The following is a 22,051-nucleotide window of genomic DNA, read 5'->3' on the forward strand; positions in this document are numbered from 1 at the left end:
ATAACCATCTGGTACCTTAACACCTGGGGGTGGTTGCATATAGACTTCTTCATGTAGATCACCATGAAGAAAAGCATTTTTAACATCTAGCTGGGAGATGCTCCATGAGCGAATGGTAGCCACAGCAATGAGAGCTCGAACAATAGTCATATGAGCAACAGGAGCAAAGGTCTCATCATAGTCACGACCATAAGATTGTTGAAAACCTCGAGCAACTAGGCGAGCTTTGTATCGTTCGATTGATCCATCAACTTTGGTCTTAACTTTAAATACCCATTTGCATGTGATGGGGACAGCATGTGCAGGTAAAGGAACTACCTCTCAAGTACCAGTACGTTCCAAAGCTGCAAGTTCTTCAGACATAGCCTGCTCCCAAACTGGAATATCTGCTGCCTCCTTATATGAAGAAGGTTCGAGTTCACTAGCAACACCAGAAATGAGAAAACCAAGCCTATCGGGCGCATGAATGGTGGCTCGATTTCTAAGATTATAATGTGTGTCTGGACTAGAAGAAGGATCATGGGGAGAGTCTGTGGTACTGGCCTCAGGATCATGAAGACTAGAAGATGGCTCGGGATTTGAAGGAGCACGAGGACGACGACTATATTGGAAATGAATGGGAGGGCGTGGGCGTGTAAGAATAGATTGTGAAGGAACGGGATCAAAAGAAATATGTATATTAGGTGGAGGCGTGGGAGAGTCCATAGGGGGAGTAGATGAGGAAGGTGATGATAAATCAACGTAGATAGGAGGTAATGAAAGAAAGGAAATAGAGTTATTTGAAGATGATGATTTTGAGGTGGGTGTGTGGAAATAAGAACAAGACTCAACGAAGGTGACATCACGAGAAATACGAATACAGCGAGCAGAAGGATCATAACAACGATACCCCTTATGCTCAAGGCTATATCCTAGGAAAGCACACTCAACTGACTGAGCTGTCAGTTTAGTGCGTTCATGAGGAGCAAGAACGACATAACACTTGCATCCAAACACACGAAGATGATCATAGCTAGGAGGGGACCCATGTAGAATTTCTCTAGGACACTTGCCCTGAAGGCGAGAGGAGAGTTGAAGATTAATTAGGTAGACAACAGTTGAGATAGCCTCGGCCCAAAAGTGAGCAGGCACGAAAGATGCGATCAAAAGAGAGCTGTTTCAATAATATGACGATGCTTTCGCTCTGCAACACCATTTTGTGCATGAGCACCAGGACATGATAATTGGGCAAGAGTTCCTTCAGATGAAAGAACCTGACGAAAGGCATTTGACAAGTATTCCCCTCTAGAATCGGAATGAAAAATGCGAATAGTAGATAAAAATTGAGTATGTATCATACGAGTAAAGGCTTGATATATAGACAACAATTGAGATCGATGTTTCATAAAATAGATCCATGTATAACGAGAGTAGTCATCAATAAAGATAACATAGTATTTGTGACCACCTTTTGAAGCAAAAGGAGCCGGGCCCCTTACATCTGAATGAACAAGATCAAAAGGATGTTCAGTTCTAGATTTACTAGTGGGATATGGCAGTTGTATCTGCTTTCCCAACTTACAACCAGTACATTCAAAAGAGGGATCTATGGACACTTGGCCAAGAACACCTTGCTTAACTAAGCTAGAAAAATGAGAGCCACATAAATGGCCCAAACAGTGATGCCACTGAGGAAAAGTAACCATAGGATAGGCAAACGATGGTGATGATGGTGGTGGTGAAGATGTTGACGAAGACATCGGTAGATGTAGACGGTCAATGATGTAGAGGCCAGAGGAACTCTTATGGCGATGACTAGTACCAAGAAGAGCTTAGGTTTGACGAGCCCGAACAAAGCAAGAGGTATCATCAAACACAACGGAACAATTCATGTCGGTAAGTTGACCGACAGACATAAGATTCATAGAAAGTTGGGGCACAAAAGAAACATTTGAAACGGTGAAATCAGAAGTGGCAAGATTGCCATGATGAGTAACAATACAAGAACTACCATCAGCGGTTTGAACATGTCGATTTTTAGGAAGAGGGCGACAAAAATCCAACTGAGATTTATTGGAAGTCATATGAAAAGAGGCACTTGAGTCCAAGACCCAGGGTACAGAAGTACCTGAAATGGAAGCTGAAGCTATAGAGCCACCAGACATGTAGGCACCAACAGGTGTGGAGAACTGTGATGCTCCTGTAGTGGTACTTGGAGGCATCGGTGGAGTGACCGGAGAAACAGTTGCTGTAGTGCCCTTATGAGATGTTGCACGCTTGGCCCTAAACTCCTTCAAGAGATGTGGATATTTCTGAAAACAACGCTCTTCAGTATGTGTTTTTCCACCACAATGCTTGCATTTTGGTTTTTCTTTAGGTTTCTCTTTAGAAACAAGAGAGCTATCCATGACAACATACTGAGGAGGTGCTGCTAGGACAGAGTGTTGAGGAACTGGAGGAGCAGCATCTATAATGCGAAGCCTTGTCTCCTCAGCAAGTACAGCTGAAAGTGCTTCAGCCATGGTAGGAGGACTGGAGCGCCCAAGGATTTGAGCATGAATAGGCTCAAACTCGGACCAAAGGCCCATCATAAAGTGAAATATCTTGTTTTGCTGCTCATACTTATCCCTGACAGCACACTCCTTGCAAGCTGAATTAGGCTTTGGCACCATTGAGTCTAACTGACTAGATTGCTTCATAAAAGCAGCATGATATTCCTCAACCGATAGATCTTGTTGCTGTAGATGATGAAGTTGTTTGAGAATGGAATAGCGAAGTACAGAGCTACTTTGCTGATACCGCTCCTTTAGAAAATCCCACATTTCTTTAGCTGTATTGAAATCCTCCAGAGAATATCTTATAGTTGGATCAACATTCATCGCTAGAATAGCCATTACACGGCCATCAACATCACTCCAAGCCTTTGCATCTTTGTCACTAGCATCAGGCGGGGAATATGTAAGATGTGAAGCGAAGACGGCACCGACAGAAAGAAGAAGCATTCTGAAGGAATAAGCCCACTCTCTATAATTCTGACCAGTCAATTTGATATCAAGAGCAGGAGCAGCAAAGGTAAAAGGTGCCATAGTGGAGATTGATGCAGCGGATGAACCCATTTACAGTTCTGACAGCCAAGTAGCAACAATGACAGCAAGCACGAACAACTAGCTTCTCAGGGGTAGGAGGCTCTCATAGAAAGCAAGCAGGCAACGCTGCACAAACAACCGGCCGGACGGGTGCAGATGTGCAGGCGCCGGACGTCGATGCCAGTTCGCGGGCGGACGGCCGCGCAGACTTCACGGGTGTGCAGGTACGGTGTAGCGACAGCTGCACGAGTAGACGACGAAGGACCGCGCGAACGGCGCGACCAGGACCGCACGGACAGCGTGGGGACGGGCCGCCTAAGGACAGCGGCCTCGGATGCAGAGGATTTTGGCCTGGCAACGAAAAAAATGAGAGGCACCGCGACCGAGGACCCTTCACCGGCGGTGATGACTGGCCGACGGTGGCGGCGGCGGCGGTGGTGGAAGACCTAGCTCTGATGCCTTGCTAATTTAGTAGAACAACACAGAATAGAATCATCCAGACTGTAGTATTCAGATACTTGTACATTTACTCCCTCTGTCCCAAAATAAGTGACGTTTTGGGTTTTCGTGCCACAAGTTTGACTCGATTTGTAGAAAATACGTGCAATATTTATATCTTCAAATAAATTTGTTAAAAAACTAGACTGAAAGATCTTTTCGATGATACTAATTACTTACCATAAATATTTATATATTTTAATATATAATTGTCGGCAGTTGTTTCTCGAGAAGCGAGAACGACACTTATTTTGAGACGGAGGGCCTATACAATAGGCACTTGGGCCTTATGGGCCAGACTACTAGTATAGACTATACTATATACTTATACTTACACAATGGAGCTACATTGACTCTTACCTTTCATTGTAGAGATTCTTGCTACAGAAATTATTTGTGGGTGGAAAAAAATACACAAGCTCATATGTTTTGCAAGTCAGATGCCATTCAGCTTCTAATATTGGTGCCATTACTGGATAATGTTTCCTGCTCGGTCTGCGTCCAGATTACATGGATACCACCTGCATTTCTTCCTTCCTCTAACTTTCTTTCGTCGACTTTTTTTTTTTTTTTAAAAAAAAAAACATGTTCTTTCCTCCTTGTTATCACGTTGGTATGCTTTCCTCTCTCTTGATCTTGGAGCCAATTCATTTCTGGTGAATGGATCTGTCAACAGGAGTAGATTCATTTGACCATGGGGACGCGTGTGCACGCCCCCACCCAAATGCAAGTGCGTGATCTAGAGTTTGGAGTCTTGTTGGGGGCTGGGGCAGGAGTTTGGTTTGGTGGCAACAACCTTACCGCCAGCAGAGGAGATCCGAGGCAGTCAGCTGTATCTGAGTTGAAGGCCAGATTTGGTGTGGGGAAACCGGAAACCCCGAGTACACAACACATGGGGACTCTCTCTTCCTCTGATGATCCTGCCAAAAAGCGGTGGTTGGATCACCCAACACTCATCATCCTTCTCTCAAGGAAACCAACCATTTTTTTGGGTTATCTGTCCACTGGGCAAAGCACAACCAAAAGCAGCTAAGTTACGAGGTACCGTATTACAATTTACAATCACGTACGCCTGCACACAATAACTTTACAAGATACAAAATCAAGATTCACCACATGCTTCATCTCACTAATAATATCCCGCCGCCGGTTGCAGATAGTCTGTACACACATACGCGCCGTCCCCCGGCCGTCTTGCTGCTTCCTGCGTGGCTGGCATGCCAATAGTTCCGCGTGGAAAGCATCAAGAAGGAATTCCTCCCGTCCTACACAGTAGACACACCTGCCCTCACCACTCGGCCTCACGAATCCCTAACCCAGTAACCCCCCCTTGTCTAGTAGCGCTGTCAAAAGTCCCATCAGAATTGATTTCCAGTTCCCGCACTGGTCTTTGCCGGTGGCTTTTGTGACAATTATCCGACAACAGGCTTTACTTCAAACAAATCTGAGCCATTGTTTTTTTATGATTCAAATTATTACTCAATCAATTAATTAACCTAAAAAGAAGAAGGAAAAAAAGGTTTGAAATCCACAAATCATGGGCGGAGGCCCTTCCTTTTCTGTTGTTCCTTTGCATGCAAAAATCTTTCGGACGTGCAAACCCATCAACCAGCTATGTATGACACCGCAGCATACGAAGTCTCCAGCGGCATAAAAAAAAGATTAGTACCTAACACGTTAATTTAATGTACAATATGTTACACACACACACACACACACACACACACACACACACACACACATATATATATATATATATATATATATATATATATATATATATATATATATATATATATATATATATATATATATATATATATATATATATATATATGTTACATAGTTGAATGTATGCTGACACGATTAAAATTATGTTACATAATAATTGGGAGGATCTTTTAAAACCAGCGGATCATGCATGTCTCGATCAGCTGAGGTCGTCAGGAGTCAAAGCCAACAGATGCACGCGCTTCCTCTGTTCTCTCTCTCTGTCTCTCCCTCTATATAAAGGGACGCACACCCGCCCGTTGGGCCAGATCAGCCACGCAGCACCACACGCACACCACACACAGACACAGGGAAAGTGCGGAGATGGCGATGGGCAAGTCCGGTACCATCCTCGCGCTCTTCCTTGCGGGCACCACGGTGGGGGCACGCATTCCGCCGCCCAAGTGGGCACCGGCCGGCACCCAGCTGCTGCTGCCAACACCACCAGTACCGTCGACGTCCCCGCGGTGCACCCAGCTGGCGGCGCGTACCAGGGAGATCTCGGTAAGGATGATGTACGCGCGTGGCCCGGCAACGCCAACAGTATCAAGTACGTCATCCATCCCTGCTATCTGCGTGCGTGCATGCGTTTCTTTCTACTACTAGTGGCGGGGCGCGCCACCGTGCAAGAACGATCTTGAATATACTTAAGAAAATAGCATGGCAGTAGGTTCAAGCATGGCTATGCATATATTACAGATGATATGTACCGATGAGGATAGGCCAAAAGAACATATTTATGAGATTGTTTTGCGACCAACAGACTGGACCGATCTCATTCGGAGCATGTACAATGGTTTCCTGCAGAAAAGAGGTAAATTAATTTGGTGGGTTTCAATATGGTGGGATAAGTGGGGAGCAAAAAACACAAGTTGTATGGAGTTACATTTTTGTTGACTGCGTTGTCACCAAAGAGTTGTCTGCGAATTTTTCCTGGTCCTGCTAGTGAGCTGGTCATCCAACAGGGGAAAAACAATCATAATGGGAAACAACTAATGAGGATGCAAAACTCATTTCCACTACAGGAATGCGTAACCTCTTCTTTCTGCTGGATTGTTAATGGGAAAGAAAAATCGAACCTTAGATTTTTGCGCTGCATGCTGTGAGAACCACTGAATGGGCTGTATAGGGTATTGCAAAATGCTGAATCTTCAGCCATCACAGCGAGAGGACATCTGAACTTGTCTGCACAGAATGCATTTGCGTATATGAAATTGATGGACATTAAAGCGAATAGAATGAAGTCCAATTAGTGGAAGCAGCAACATGTGAAATCTGTAGTCAATCGAAACAAATGGAATAAGCATAATTAGATGACTGCCTACACAACGCACGTGGCTAAGAGGCCCATAAAGATATATTGTAATGGTAACTATGATAGTAACTGTAAGGAGGAGGAGAATGTAACCTGAGCAAATTCTTATTTGAAATTCAATGGCCCCATAAATGCGATCTGAAATTGAACAGAAACAGTTGTAATGGAAGGTTGATAATGCTGGAAACAATAACATACATTTATCGCTAGCGCATCTATGAAGAGACCAAACCTTGGAGGGGTCGATCTGCATGAAGTTTTGACGGTTGTAGAACAATTGGACTTCATATATTTTAGTTGCCTCTTATTTCATCCCAACCTGTAAAAGATAACCATGAAACTTGTTTAGTGTTAGCTATTTGGGTAGCATGAAAACTATGGAGAAATAATAGCTATGGAAGAGCTGCTCTTTTTAGCATCCAGACATGCCACTTACAGTCTAATAAATTTGTACAAAAGATAACAAAGTTTCTCAGTGATCGCTATTTTGTTTCCACTAATTAAAACTATAGGCAAATAACAGTTATGAAGAAGGTGCTCTTTTTAGAACCCTGACAGGCACCTACAACGGTTTTGAGCCTTGTGAATAAAAAATTTAATATAACAGGAACATAGCACTGAATCTGTATATCCACATGAAGGAAGGGGCAAAGGGCTGTTGCCCATGTCCGGGGCATATCTCGGGAGTTAAAAGCACATGGAGATAAAACCTGACCAAATCGAGTTTTTGTCCAACACCGATATTGAAACTCAGCAATCATTTATTTTGGTAGCACTAAAACTATAGACAAATAATAGTTATGAAAGAGCTGATCTTTTTTACCATCCTGACATGGCACTTACAACGGAATAGTTTTTTGAGCCTTGTGAACAAAAATTAAAATATAACAGCAACATAGTACTGAATTTGTATAACCACATGGAGAAAGGGGCAAGGGGCTGCTGCCCATGTCCAGAGCACTTTCGGGAGTTAAAACCATGCAGAGATAAAACCTGACCAAATCAAGTTTTTGTCCAACACAGATATAGAAACTCAGCGACTTTTTAGAGCTGTGAACTTTCACAAACTCTTGAAAACCAAACGGCCATGGAGGCGACTACATCAAGAATCTGGACACAGGAATGGACATATAAAAACACCACACAATCATATTGTATCTTCTACCACTTACCAAGCTCCTAGACGTGAATAGATAGGTTTCGCATCCGAGAGTCATGTACTCATATAACCCAAAGGAACAGGCCTATCATAGCAACAGACCTGCAAATGAATCCAAACAGTACTTATGTGCTGCATCAGAGCATATCCAATGATTTTACAGCTTGAAGCAATTTCATCCATTCAAGCAGTGAATATTCAGTTCATAGTGGAAATTTATGAAATGGTCTCAATTTTACAGCGTTCCTAGAAAGTGGCAGTTTGCATGACATACTACCGATTTCAAAGTAATGTAAAAACCCAGGGAAAGATTTCCATCTCCACAAGACGTCTATATGGTAAAAAAAATTAATTGAGTTAATTAAAATATTCGCAATTGTCTAGAGATAGTGGGAGTTTCAAAGTATTCGCAATTGTCTAGAGATAGTGATATGTCCTTCAAACTACAGACTTTTTATGCAGTACATGTATATGCATTTCTAAAAAAGTATATTAGACACTTTTTCAGAGGCTCTGGGAAAAAAAACTCATGCATAGTGCTAACCTGCTATGCCCTACCAATACATATTAGCTATTTCTATTAGAGGCTCTCTAGCAGTATTAGAGGATGATTAAACACAAACCTCGATTGGATCTCATTCTAAATTTCTATGACAAAACCCCAATAGCCTTTTAACAGAGCTACTATTATGGAACCTGCAGTTAATTCATTTTTTCATTGACCTGCTGTCATCACCTATTTAAACCTTAACATGACAGTGGTATATATTACTATCTTATATATGGACAACAATAGTGTAGGCTATATAAGTGCATGCCCAATTAAGCTCATGCATTTTACTTAGTGCATTGCGAAGGCAGGTTGATAATACATATCCAAGGTTAGATATATATGTCAAATCGTGCGGCAAAAAACCAGCCAATGTGCCTACAGGTGTGTAATTTTTATGTGGAAGTCTCTCAAGAACACATACTTTGCTCAATGCACCGTCTACTAAAGGAAGCACTGCCATCAGATGGCTAGAGAATGTAGCAGCCTCTGACCTCCAGGTGCCCATATTCCTGGAAATCAAATAATTTTAGCAAAAATATAAGTAATGGATTTGTAACATAAAATAGAAGTAAAAGGACTATACATTTCACGTTCCCCACAATTTACTTTTGTTCTAGGTAGACCTTCCTGCTCCTGTATCTTTGCATTGTGCAATAATATAGGACCAAAATTTGTTCCCTGACGGGTTCGTGGCCCATGCACTCTCAATCATGTCTATTATAGCCTGAAAGGAATGATGCCAGGTCCATTGTAATCAATAGGTAGCTAACAAATGAAGCTAGCAACACATGGAACAGGTTTTCATAGTTCACACTAAATTAAGAGCTTCCTCTGAAAGGAATGATGCCAGGTCCATTGTAATCAATAGGTAGCTAACAAATGAAGCTAGCAACACATGGAACAGGTTTTCATAGTTCACACTAAATTAAGAGCTTCCTCAACTTGCAGCTCAGGCAACAGTTCTGACGACAACATTACAGCTTGTACTGCAATATCCATACTGACCAGATAAGGATCGTGCCGCAACACTAATAGCAAATAACTGAACAAACCAATGACAGTAGGCAAACTGAAAATACTAAACTGCACTGGACCAGATAGTACCTTTTGGTTGGGCTATTTCCTTTGTGTTTATTTGTCTCAGAATAACCAGGCGTCCAAATGATTCCGAATAAATTTATGTTAGTAAAAAAATCAAAAGTAAGAGTAAAGCTGATAAAGAAAGACAAGATCGAGAACCAAGAGTATCACCTGACACAGCATGATGTGGTTCCCCATCCAATTCTGATTTTCTGGTTCATCCAAAAAAGGAGATTCCCAAAGCAGGGGTCGGACTGTGGCCCAGCCGACCGCAGGCAGCACGGGCCTGACCAGCCGTGCACAGCGCACCGGCGGACGTGGGTCTGCAGGCAAACACAGGCATTCGCTGCAGGCTGGGTACCGCGGCATAGCGCGACAGCCGACCCCCGCGGCCCCGCCCGCTGGAATTTGGGAACACAACAACAGGAAGCAGGAGGAGTGTCGCTGCCTTCGACAGCCCGTTAGACAAGGGAGGAGAAGAGAGTGAGGTACCGGCAGACCAAGCCGCCGAGCTGAGACACTGCGGCCGCCACCACCACCGACAACGAAGAGAAAGTTAGGGTTGAGGGAAGACGTGCCGGCAGGGGCCGGCTGGAACCACGCACGGCACCGCGCACCCATCCGCCGGGCTGGGCACCATCGAGAGGGAGGGAGGCGGAGCGAGAGAGGAGGCGGAGGCGGACGCAGCGAGGCGCGCTATGCGGCGCTGGAGGCCAGGGGAGCCGTCGCCCGGCACTGGCTGGCACGGCACCACGTCGCGAGAGAGGGAGAGGGCGCACCAGTAGCGAGGGGACGTAGCGACGGCGAGCGGCGATAGGACGGAGCGGCGGCGACGAAGCACATACAAGGTGGATCGGAGGAGAGGGAGGAAGAATGGCGGCGATGCCGATCGGGAGAAACCGAGGCGGAAGAAAAGGACGGCTCCCAGATGGGGGCAGAAGTCGATGCGAACAGGTAAGAGAGGCAGAAGCAGAAGCCAACGACGAGCCAAACTAAGCGATTGCGAGCCTAATTCACGTTTAGCAGAAGCGGACGCATGAAATCCTGTCCACACAGAAAGGATCCGAAGACGGTAAAATACCGTGGTAACGAAGCCGCAGCTTCTGGACGAGCAGCAGGCCAGGTTTGTTGGGGGTTATTAAACTCCAGCTTACTAGTTACCCTAGCTAGTTTAATTTTTTCAACACCCGTCGCTGAAGAGAAGATCGTGTTTTAATAGTCTTATAATTGTTACTTGGCAAGATCTTGCACATAGTTCTTGACTGTTGGCTTCCACTTGTGATCATTCCTAGAAGAAATTTCTGTGGTCATGAGCAGTTCAGCACGCATGAGCATGGAACAGTGCAAATACTTTAGAAGCCTATCGATCTTATCTTGTTTGAAAGAAGCAAAATGAAATATAAATTGTTGAAGAAAAAAAACAAAATACGTTTACAATATGACTGCAATTCGGCCGCCACGACATGTCAAATTCACATCTAGAGATAGGAGGATAGGGCAGGAGGTGGAAGAAGTATATCTCCTACTACCTTCATTCCCACTGGTTATCAAAAAACAAATAATTTAAGTTTGAATAAGTTTGATTATAGCAGTGAAGGTTGATATTTTAGATGATCAAAGCTTTTACTTTATATTATCTTTGTTAATTAGTGACATGTGTGGGTTATTTGGATACGAAATTAGGAGATACTTTGCATTGTCTATCATAATGATAAATGTAGGTAATTTAAATACAAATTTGTGGGCTATTTCGAACTAAAGTTCATAAATGGTAGATTGCATAATTTAGATGTAAATTTAGCGAGTTAATTTTAACTTTCGCATGGCTATGAAAATTGCCTCCTTTTTATTTGTATATATAATAAAGCAGGCCTTCAATTAGAATTTTTTGTTGATAGATTAATTAACTTAGACATGATGAGCACTACAATATTATATTTTATTAATACACTACCAAGTGAATGTGATACTATATCTCTCTCTAAGAAAATACCAAATAAGCGATAAATTGGGCCTCTAAGCCCCTTAACAGACCGGCCCCCTAGCTACTATTGGGCCTACGCCTGGCATAGGGGATGCCGGTCATAACAAAGGTTCATGTGCGCAATGGCCTGCCCAGCCATGGGTTGTCCCAGAATAACCAATTATCAGGTGCCCCCTTTTCTCATTATCCTGAAACAATCGTTCACATTTGGATACCCTTGGATAACTGTATTCAACACAGAAGCAAAGCCCTACTCACATTATATCCAACTGCACCGTATCCCTGTATGCCATATTGTTGCCGCCCTTCCCAAGCTCTCTTCGTTGGCCTGCTTCACCCGTATGCTGGTTTGGTTGAACATGCAGTGGTAGCAAATTGAGTTCGGCAGGGTGAATGGTTGTCAGTGATCAAGTAGCTAGTTTAACACACTGTTGGTTGTCTTCCACGTGGTGAGCTCCTGCTGGGTTTGAACGAGCACTAAGGATAATATCATGCAATGCAATCTGTTTAGATCAGAGTTTATTTTCTTTTTGCTGACACTCTGACTAGTGATTTCTACGTTTATGTAGTTTCGACCAAAGTAACTATGTGTTGGGATTTTTTTTTCATGACACTGGTGGCATGCTGCAAATCTACGTAATTGGTTTATATTAAAATGGTCGAAACTAGAAGTAATCCTAGAACCAGCTTATATTTTTTATTGATGATATGAAGTACTATGTTTGTGCTTTCTGTCAACAGTATTGATTCAATGGGTATAATCATGCATTTAACACAATATTCTTCTCATACCCCTTTTCCAGGTGTAAACCAACACCTGGCTACCAGTTTATACCAGCATACCAGTTTATAGCAGTATCAAAAGGATATGAGATTCCCAGTTGTTGACAAATATTATCATTGCTTATGCTATATGATTCACAGTACCTTGTTGTATTATGTTACTATTGTTCCTTACAAATCTTTATTAATGGGCTGTATTCTGGCACCACTAAATTGTTGTAATGTGGATCTTTACAGATTTACTAGTATACCTCTATCGGTAAAGTGCGATGTTTAGGTGGAAACTGAACACCATCTTCTTTTCAAATTCTGGCAAAGAAATGGCAAGCTCTTACATTGCTTGTTCAGGGACGTTCTGTGGCACACTCTTCTGCTGATTTGGTGATCAGTAGGATCTTTGCTTGATTTACAGTGGTGGATAGCGGACTCGCGGTGTTATTCGTTGCAGACGTTACTGGGCTTGAAACATGACAGTCTTGTTTTGAATCAGCTGTGCTTTGACATGACATCAACCGCTCTGCATAGAAAGGCCACAGTGTGCACACTGCAGCGAGGCAATGACCGATTTAGATTGAGAGTAAATTATTTTTTTTCTGTCATTTACTACTACAAAGTCACACTCCCTCCGTCCACAAGAAAATGCAATTCTGGTAAATGATGTTCACAAGAAAATGCAATTCTGGTAAATGATGTTCACTGCATATATTTCTAGTCCACAATAATAGTGTTTCTCGATTGATAGCAGCTAACCCTGGCTTTCGTCATTTCTGGTAAATGATGTTCAGTGCATATATTTCTAGCCTGTAATGGAATAGTTATGAAGCCTAGCATTTTGTCCATTATAATTATTTCCAAGCACTGATCCTAATAAACCGTGCCACAAAATATTTCATACAGACTTGTGTAGGCAGCTTTTCTACTGTTGTATCATCATCCAACATATGGATAAGAGAATTATGCCTGAGTTTACAATATTTCACAATTCAAGTTCTAATTTACAACCCCCCCCCCCCCCCAAACACCCACCCACCCACCTAAGGATGAAAACGGACGAACTCGGTCGAAAAACTCCTCAACCGTTTTCTACTTTTACATTTAAAATACGAAAGCGAAAGCGAAAGCGGACAAGCCGGACACGAAAACGAACACGAACTTACGGAATATCTAGAATTTCGAAAACGAATCAATTCGAGCGGAATTATATCGAACACGGTCGGTATGCGAAAATTCAATACGAAATACTGACCCACAGTGCATAGCATTAAACAAGTGCACGACCAAATACATAACAAGTTCACAACTAACAAGTGCATGATCTAGTTCAAGTGCATAGCATTAAACAAGTACACGACCAAATACATAATAAGAGAGATGAGGCTGGGCGCCGTCTATAAGAGAGGGCAGCTAGCCACCGGTAGAAAGAACACAGCTGCGTGGTGAGCAGCCTGTAATTGGGCTGTATGACATGTGCAGTTGGCCAAATTCGGTTTAAACCGAATTTTGAATTCGGAATATTTCAAATTAAAAGTAGAAAAGTAGAAAACGGTCGAAAAATGTGTAAACTATTTTCTACTTTTACATTCGAAATACGAAACATCTCAAATGCGAAAGCGAAAACGGTAAAGTCGAACAAGAAAATGCGGATTCGGTCGGATTAAATATAGAAAACGATGCGGTTCGGTTCGGGATATTTCCGTTCCGTTTTCATCCTTACACCCACCCTCAAATGGCAACGTATCAGGTGCAAACCAATCAATCTATACAAACTTGTAAACTACCAATCAGAACCACTAGATGTTGATCCAGTGGATGGGGTAAGAAGTGGGATTTTTTTGCGCTTAAGCCCCCCACCCATCGGCCTTTTTTTTTGCGCTTAAGCCTCCTCATCTCATCTATTGGATCAGTATCTAGTAGTCCTGATCAATGGTTTTCAAGTTTGCACATATTGGTTGGTTTGTACCTGATATGTTGCCCAAATACAAAGGCTTGAGAGATCAAAAGTTACGTCACTGTCAATTCCCTACATGTACGATGTGCATGATCCAACGTTTTTTATTCAATTCCTACGAGACTTCTACCATTCTTATCTTGACTCTGGTGACTGAGAGAAGGAATGGTCTTGATAAATTATCATCCAACTTCACTCTTCAATTTTTTTTCAGAGGTTTTGAAAACTTTGCAAGAAAAAACACCAAATTCCTCAAATGGTATTCCCAAGTCACTCAAGTTATTATTCCTTACTACGGTTTTAAAGCACATCATAGGAATGTCAAGCAAAATTTGGGAGCATTATGACATGGATTACAAGTTAATATTCTTCGTCACTATGGTTTTTAAGCACATCCCGACGGATGTCAAGCAAAATTAGGGAGCATTATGACGTGGATTACAAGGTGTTTAGTTTAAAGAATAAGATCATCCATTACCTTATCACTTGTCATATTTTAGTTTGGTTTGAATAATAGCTTGGGTTGATCCATCACTACTTCATCCTCACAAGCACATTAGTAAGACAAAAGGGATAAACTCATGATAGACCATCTTATCTTGGATGACTTCATCCTGAGATAAAACACACCATTAGCTCGTCTGTCTTTCACAACTGGGTACAGAAGTAGGTCAACTGTTACAAAGTGTGGATCAAATGAATATTTTGAGTGACAAAGCAATATATGAACAGTAGAACACAAAGACATGGTCTCAGGATGGATTGTTTTTTATGAACATGTGCTGTACAGGCTCTCTAACATGTACATCATTGTGATCCTCTGTCACTTAATCACTTGCATTTGCCAAACCAACCATCTTTAGCATGTTCCGGTCCTCCTTGAATCTCTCGAGGACTGTCCCCTTGACTAGCTCCAGTTTTTCATCTTGTGCTCCTCTCATTTGTATACCCCAACATTCAATAACTTCTGGCCTGAACCTATTTGTCTTGGAAAGGGGAGGGCTGGTAAACGTGCTACAAGTAAATGAGTGCCCTTGATCGAAATTTGCACATAAAAAGAGTCCAAAATGATGTGGCTGCCCTCCAAATCCAATACCATTGGGTATGTTCTCAGAGCTGAAGTTTATAGCACACTGCCAAAATAAGCTAATGATGTAAACTACCCTTTATATTCCGGAGAGAATTAGTAGAAACACAAACAGTGAAGAAAATTAAAACAAGGAGATATGTCATACAGAGCAAAACATACCCATTGCAAATTCTTGTTTGCTCCAGTAGGGCGGAAAATGGATGCTTGAGGATACAATTTGAAGAGGAATGTCTTCATGTCACCATAAAAATCACTGTGTCTTTCCCAAGGCTGTGATGCATATCCACCATAAATTGATCCTTCAGTATCTTTAACAATCAGAACAGTCTGAGCATCTCCATTCCTATAAAACAAGAAACATATCCAAGAAGGACATATATAGGTCGAAAATTATTCAGATGGAATGTATGCAGTGATAGGGCAAGCATAAGGACTCTCTTGAATCATGAGGATAGGTTGTAAAATTGTCATGTTTGTGCCCATTATTAGCAATGACAATTGGCATCAATATGGCCGCTGAGCAGACAAAGAAAAGTAATTGAAATCATATCATGAGAATGGAACTTAGTTTCATTATGCCATTTCCATATATAATAACACATCTTTATAATTATGAATAAAGTTTAAAAAATGTGGATTTTACTCCAGCAGATCTACAAAATTGAAGAGTACTCACGTTACTTTGCCTAAGAAAGTGTTGAAGCTTTGTCCATGAAGAGAACTGTGATATAAAAGCTTCCACTCTTGCACCTCATGTTGGGAAAAGCCTCCTCCAATATGCCAGGCATACTCTTTATTTAGAAGCAGCAAATCAGTGGAGATGTTTTCAGGATAATGAAGCAGTGGTACTTCAAACCCTGGTCTACCTACAAATGAAATAAAGTCAGCAAAAGCATGACATGATATATCATGTACGTTATATTTCATTTAAACTGCTCAAATGATAATAAACATGCTAGATGTATAAGCGTACAACTAAAGACAGAATGTGCAGAACCAATTGAAATTGCTTCAGAATGAATAGGCAAGAGTGAAATGACACAAGTGACAAATGCTGGCACTCATGCAGCACAAGCACCATATCTAGGAAATGTCCTAATAACTGAATCTAGGAAACGTGTAAAAAACACTAAGCCAAACAACATATTAGTTCTAATTGGTGTCCTGTTGTGGAATCTAGTAAGAAAATACCAAATTCACTACAGTTAGCACATTTACTTAATTGATTTGTATACTAAATTACATTATTTATGACTTAATCAGACATATTGGCATCTTCCTAAAACTCAGCAAAACATATGTCTGTATCTGCCATTAATCCAGGCATAAAAGTATGGTTGAGAATGAGGCATGCTTGAGAAAGAGGACTCAAAATTTTGTAGGAGGCGAAAACAGTATGCCTCAAGACTATTTGGTTTGATATGGTTTTGAGACTTAGAAAGCAATGGTTCCATAATATAACTTCTACCTCTACTACTGGTAGAAGTTTTAGAGGAATAGTCTTAATGTAGTATGGCGTCCCAAAGTATAAGTTCTTCAATTGTATGTCTTTGTATTTTTCACATAGTTATGTGCATGACAAACTTCTTAGTTGTAAGATTGCATCTACATCCTTTTGTACAGGCTTATAAGCTTTTCCTAACACTCCAGCTATAGAGTAAGTGCATAAACTTTTTTGAGAGAATAGTGCAAAACTTCACTCGGATATCATGGTGTGAATTCCTAGATGTGAAGACTAATGAGGAACGACCTAACGAAAAATATCAGCCCAACTCCTACAGCATCAGATGGGTCTGATAATTTTGTTTCAAAAATGATGGAAATGCTGCTTAGGAATACTAACAGAATGGCAAGAATAAGACAGACCTGAATCAGGGGGCATCAACAAATTTCCAAGGAACTTCCTCAATGATGGCAAGAGAATGCACAGGTTCCTAAAGTCTGATAATGACATAGACTTCTCTGAGACCCCTTCAGCATCCTTTGAAAATACTGCAGAGTTGAGGAATGCTTCAAATGGCCTGCTGTCGGAACCTTCGCCAACTTCCTTCTTTGCTGCAAATACAGTTTCATGAACGGATGCCAACACAGATTCCAAATCAGACCTGGCAGTGCACGTGAGGGGTAGATGCAAGAGTAAATACCAAGTGCCTGTTTAGTTGCACTTCATTTTGCAAATTTTTTCAAGATTCCCCGTCACATCGAATCTTTGGACGCATGCATGAAGCATTAAATATAAATAAAAAATAAAACTAATTACACAGTTTAGACGAAATTCACGAGACGAATCTTTTAAGCCTAATTAGACTATGATTGGACACTAATTGCCAAATAACAACGAAAGTGCTACAATGCCATTTCGCCAAAAAATTTGCAAACTAAACAAGGCCCAATTAATGCCTAAAAGCCTGAATAAAAAAATCCCAAACAAACAATAAATCATAAGCTTTGTTAACACAAAGTATGAATTTTTCTAAATGCAAACAAATTCATTATATCACCCAGCGAAAGAATTACCTAAAACATGACACCGGAATGCATAAGGCCCAATGGTAACCAGAAACCCCTACCCTTCATTCATATCACTTGCGCTTTTTGATGTCTTTGTTCGAGGTAATTTTCAAATTTGAAGCATTCAACTACTGAAACAGCTTAGCAAAGGACATGATTCACACATGACACACCAATGTATCAGAAGAAAATAATTTCTCTCGAGCAATACCTTGTTAAGGCACCATCTCCTGTGACATCACACAGTTGATAAATGAATTCATCAACCTCATCTCGAGTTCCCCTTCCATATGTTGCCTACATGCAACAAAGAAAAGAGTGTCAAACTATAGAATACATACAAAGTACTACTCCCTCTGTCCTATAATATAGTGCATTCTAGAATTTTTAGGACAAATTAAGAGAGAACACAAAAGACGCATGCGTCCTCACTTTATTTCCTAATAAGACGCTATCATCAACACGATTAGTGGTGATTGGTAGATAAATGGAAAGTATGTAATGCAAAACTGGTTTCTATCTTCTAAAATGCCTTATATTTGAGGACAAATTTTGAATGCTAGAATGCGCTATATTACAGGACGGAGGGAGTACATACAAAATCTTAAAAGCTCATAGTGAAGCATCTCATTGGATGAAAGTACTAGTTGTATAGGCATTCTTATCAGAAAACTCAACAGCCCAAGCCTAATCTACTGAGCAATATTGCACCCATGTGACCATGTCTCGATCTTAACTTCGATCAATTCCACCAGATACCAACACATCACTATACCCTCGCTCGCGACAACTAAACGAACAACAGAGTGGATCGAATTGAGTCGAGCACTAACTTTGGAGATGATCAAATCCTCGAACGTGACCCCATCGCTCCCGCCACTCTCCTTCACCACCAGCTGGAACAGCCTGTCGCCTAATGGCCCCCGCACCCCATAGTATTCCTGCGCAAATAGAGCCAAAGCCGTTAGAAATCGTAATCCAGATCCAGCCAGATCCAGGCCCAATTCAAAGGAGCGAATGCGCGTGCGGTGCTCACGGGGAAGACGGGGCGTGAGATGGCGCGGCCGCTGGTCTGCGACTGCGCTGCGAGGGAGGTGAATAAGCCGCGGAGGCCGTCCAGCTCCTGCTTCGAGAAGGCCCTGCGACGAAGCGAGCCGGTGGTGAGATCACCAGACAAGGCTTGCGAATAGCCGCAGCGATGGAGGTGGCAGGCAGCTGGTAGTGGGGTAGTACCTCGACGCCATGACGAAGCGGGAGCTGGAGGCGGACGCTGGCGAAGCCTGCGAATTGCCCATCGCCGCCGGCGGAGGCGGGGTCACGGCTTGTCGGCGACGGCGAGCGCGCTCAGTCTGGCTCAGCAACTGCCAATTGAACTCTCTGCGATTTTTTTATTTTTTCCTTTTTTTTGGAGCGATTTTATTTATTCTTTTCCGTTTGACGTTGGACGACGGCCCCTCGCGCCACAAGGGACGCCTTCACTTGATGGGCTTTTCGCTTTCTCGCTTTTCACCTTTTAAAACATGGAGGCCCATGTGCTGGCAGCCCACTCCAAATAGTTACGACGGCCGATATTTTAATATTTTATTTGTTTCTTTCAAATATTATATTTTTTCTCAATTACGCATGAGCTCAGTGTATCATTTCATTTAAGAAGAAAAAGAGTTTATGTTACAAAGGACACCGGCCATGCCAACTATATTTCATCTGCGAAGAAATGCATATATTTTTTTACCACTACTACAGGAATAGTTTTATGAGGCAGTCAAAAACCATTTTCCCAAGCGGGCATCGCACCCGCCTCGTGTAAAACGCATGTGTTAACCGAGATTAATACCGGCGGCCAAAATACCCGACTACGAAAACAAGATTAACGAAGGCGGCCGATTGCCGATCTGCGTAAATAATTTTAGAAAAATTAAAAAAGCTCGCCAGTGAGCCCGTATTCGAGCTCATCAACGAGCCCGCCTGTAGCCCGTCGTCGTAGCTCCCAACTAAAAGCTCTAGTTTGTTTTTGTGAATTGATAAAAACTCTAAGTGTTAACCTAGTTTATTAAAGTAATTATGAGATAGGTAGCACTACTCCAAGTGGTGAAGCAATAGTGATCATGACATGATGATGGTGATGGCATGGTGATGATCAAATACTTGAACTTAAAAAAAAGGAGAAAGAAAAACAAAAAGTTCAAGGCAAAGGTAAAACTTGATAGGAGCTTTTCGTTTTAGTGATTGAGACACTTAGTGAGTGTGATCACATTTATGATCGATAGTCATACTATTAAGAGGGGTGAAACTTGTATTGAAATACGGTTATCAAAGTACCACTAGATGCTCTAACCCATTGCATATGCATTTAGAATCTAGTGGAGTGCTAACACCCTTGAAAACATTTGTGAAAATATGCCAACACACATGCACAAAGGTGATACACATTGTGTTTAGCACTTGGGAGCAAGGGTTCAAAACTTCACCGGCGAAGTGTCCGCCCGTAGAGTGCGGACAGTCCGACGGTGCCACCGGCTCCCTGTACAGAAAAGACAGGATTTCACAGGGTGCACCAAATGCTGGTCACGCAGTGACCGGACGCTGGGATCCTGCGTCCGGTCAGTGGCTGTCGACGAAATATGGTCGGCAGTCTACCTAGGGGTATGCCCAAGGTAGTAGATTGTCGGCAGATAGATGCGCAAGCCACAAACAAGACGGTGACGCAAGACAGACACGAGGTTTTATCCAGGTTCGGCCGCCAAGAAGGCGTAATACCTACGTCCTGCGTCTGATTTGTATTGCTGTATGTCAATGAGAGATGCTTTTTAGAGGGGTTCCCTGCCCGCCTTATATAGTCCAGGGGGCAGGGTTACAGATCTGGAAACTAATCCTAGCCAGTTACAATTGCCATATGTGGCCGGATAAGGATTCCTATTCTAACCGACCAGGATCTTGATTGATCGCCAAATCCGCCTTGACTCCTTGCGCGGGACTCCAATCAGGTTGGCCGGGCCGCACGTCGTCTTTTGGTGGACCGGACCCACTGATCCGGGCCGGCCCAAGCTTAACCATAAGGGTATAGGGGTTAATACCCCCACAGCTAGTCCCCGAGCACCATGTATTATGCTGCGACACGCTATTTTAACCTTCTCCGACAAGTAAGGCTTGAGTCCTTGACATCTCTGACCACCGTTGTCGCCGGAGAAGTAGGTTGTCCGAAGAATGTATGGTGCTCTTAAGAAAAAAGAAAAAGATTTCCGTCCTGGGAAGTGTGCCCACTTGTATTTCTGAATAGAAATGTAAGTGCGTCTTGAAGCGTAGCGTCCTTGATCATCAGAGGCATAGGGGTCGAAAAACAAACACATTCACCGCAAGGTGAAGTGTGCCCACTTAGTCCCCGAGCCTGGTAGTAGGTGATGTAGGCATGTGGTGCCAGGTCTGAAAAGAATTCCCAGTTAAGTTGAGAACCCAATTGTCGTACAAGCAATACGAGATGCACCGGCAGGTGCATCGTACCGATGTAGTCCCCGAGCTTGCTAGAAAGTGAAGTATGAGCCTTGTAGCAAGGTCTAAATAAATGTCTCTCAACTGTATGTGAGTACAAATCACATGTAGCCGAGAAGAACGATCTTCGAGCAGTGGTTGGGACAGTCCCCGAGCACGATAGTAATCCTTACAATCAGTCAAAGCATAAGGGTCGATTAAACAAATACATTCACCGCAAGGTGAAGTGTGCCCACTTAGTCCTCAAGCCTAGTAGTAGGTGACGCAGGCACGTGGTGCCAGGGTCTAAAAAAGAATTTCCATTGAAGTTAAGAATCCAATCGTCGTGCAGGCGATACGAGATGCACCGGTAGGTGCATTGTACCGATGTAGTCCCCGAGCTTGCTAGAAGGCGAAGTATAAGCCTTGTAGCAAGGTCTAAATAAATGTCTCTCAATTGTATGTGAGTACAAATCACATATAGCCAAGGAAAACGATCTCCGAGCAGTGGTCGGGACAGTCCTCGAGAACATTAGTAGCTGGAGCAGTCCCCGAACACGGTAGTGGTCGAAGCAGTCCCCGAGCACGGCAGTGGTCGGAGCAGTCCCCGAGCATGGTAGTGGTCTGGGCGGTCCCCGAGCACGGCAGTGGTCTAGGCAGTCCCTGAGCACGGCAGTGGTCTGGTCCATCATTGAGCACAAGACATGTAGCGAAAAAAAACGAACGCTGCTTGTATTATTATTTGGTGTATTTATTTATCTCCTTACTCTGTCAAGTCCAATCTACCACGTCTGGTCAAAAAAGCAAACGGATATAACACATCACTCTGC

At 42.6% G+C, this 22,051-nt stretch overlaps 1 protein-coding gene and 1 long non-coding RNA gene across 3 annotated transcripts; both read right to left on the bottom strand.

The window, feature by feature from the left end:
* Positions 1-5,970: 5,970 nt before the first annotated feature.
* Positions 5,971-10,599, bottom strand: LOC136508654 (uncharacterized). Of its 2 annotated transcripts, none has more exons than XR_010772068.1 (9): positions 9,465-10,599; positions 8,944-9,084; positions 8,782-8,869; positions 7,821-7,909; positions 6,881-6,967; positions 6,742-6,786; positions 6,413-6,518; positions 6,220-6,283; positions 5,971-6,134 (listed from the first exon to the last, which is right to left on the bottom strand). It is a non-coding gene; the product is annotated as an uncharacterized lncRNA (long non-coding RNA). The 2 variants fall into 2 exon arrangements; XR_010772067.1 differs by having other exon boundaries at positions 8,967-9,084; positions 9,465-10,440.
* A 1,464-nt stretch (positions 10,600-12,063) lies between these two features.
* On the bottom strand, positions 12,064-19,140 carry LOC136508186 (uncharacterized). Its single transcript, XM_066502811.1, has 9 exons — positions 18,990-19,140; positions 18,793-18,895; positions 18,590-18,697; positions 17,968-18,053; positions 17,112-17,350; positions 15,922-16,111; positions 15,405-15,588; positions 14,634-15,288; positions 12,064-12,751 (listed from the first exon to the last, which is right to left on the bottom strand). Exons 1-8 carry the CDS (start codon positions 19,049-19,051, stop codon positions 14,983-14,985), a joined length of 1,278 nt encoding a protein of 425 aa, XP_066358908.1. The 5' UTR covers positions 19,052-19,140; the 3' UTR covers positions 12,064-12,751; positions 14,634-14,982.
* Positions 19,141-22,051: the final 2,911 nt, after the last annotated feature.

The sequence above is a fragment of the Miscanthus floridulus genome, chromosome 15 (assembly GCF_019320115.1).
Source record: "Miscanthus floridulus cultivar M001 chromosome 15, ASM1932011v1, whole genome shotgun sequence".
In the NCBI taxonomy this organism is placed as follows: domain Eukaryota; kingdom Viridiplantae; phylum Streptophyta; class Magnoliopsida; order Poales; family Poaceae; genus Miscanthus; species Miscanthus floridulus.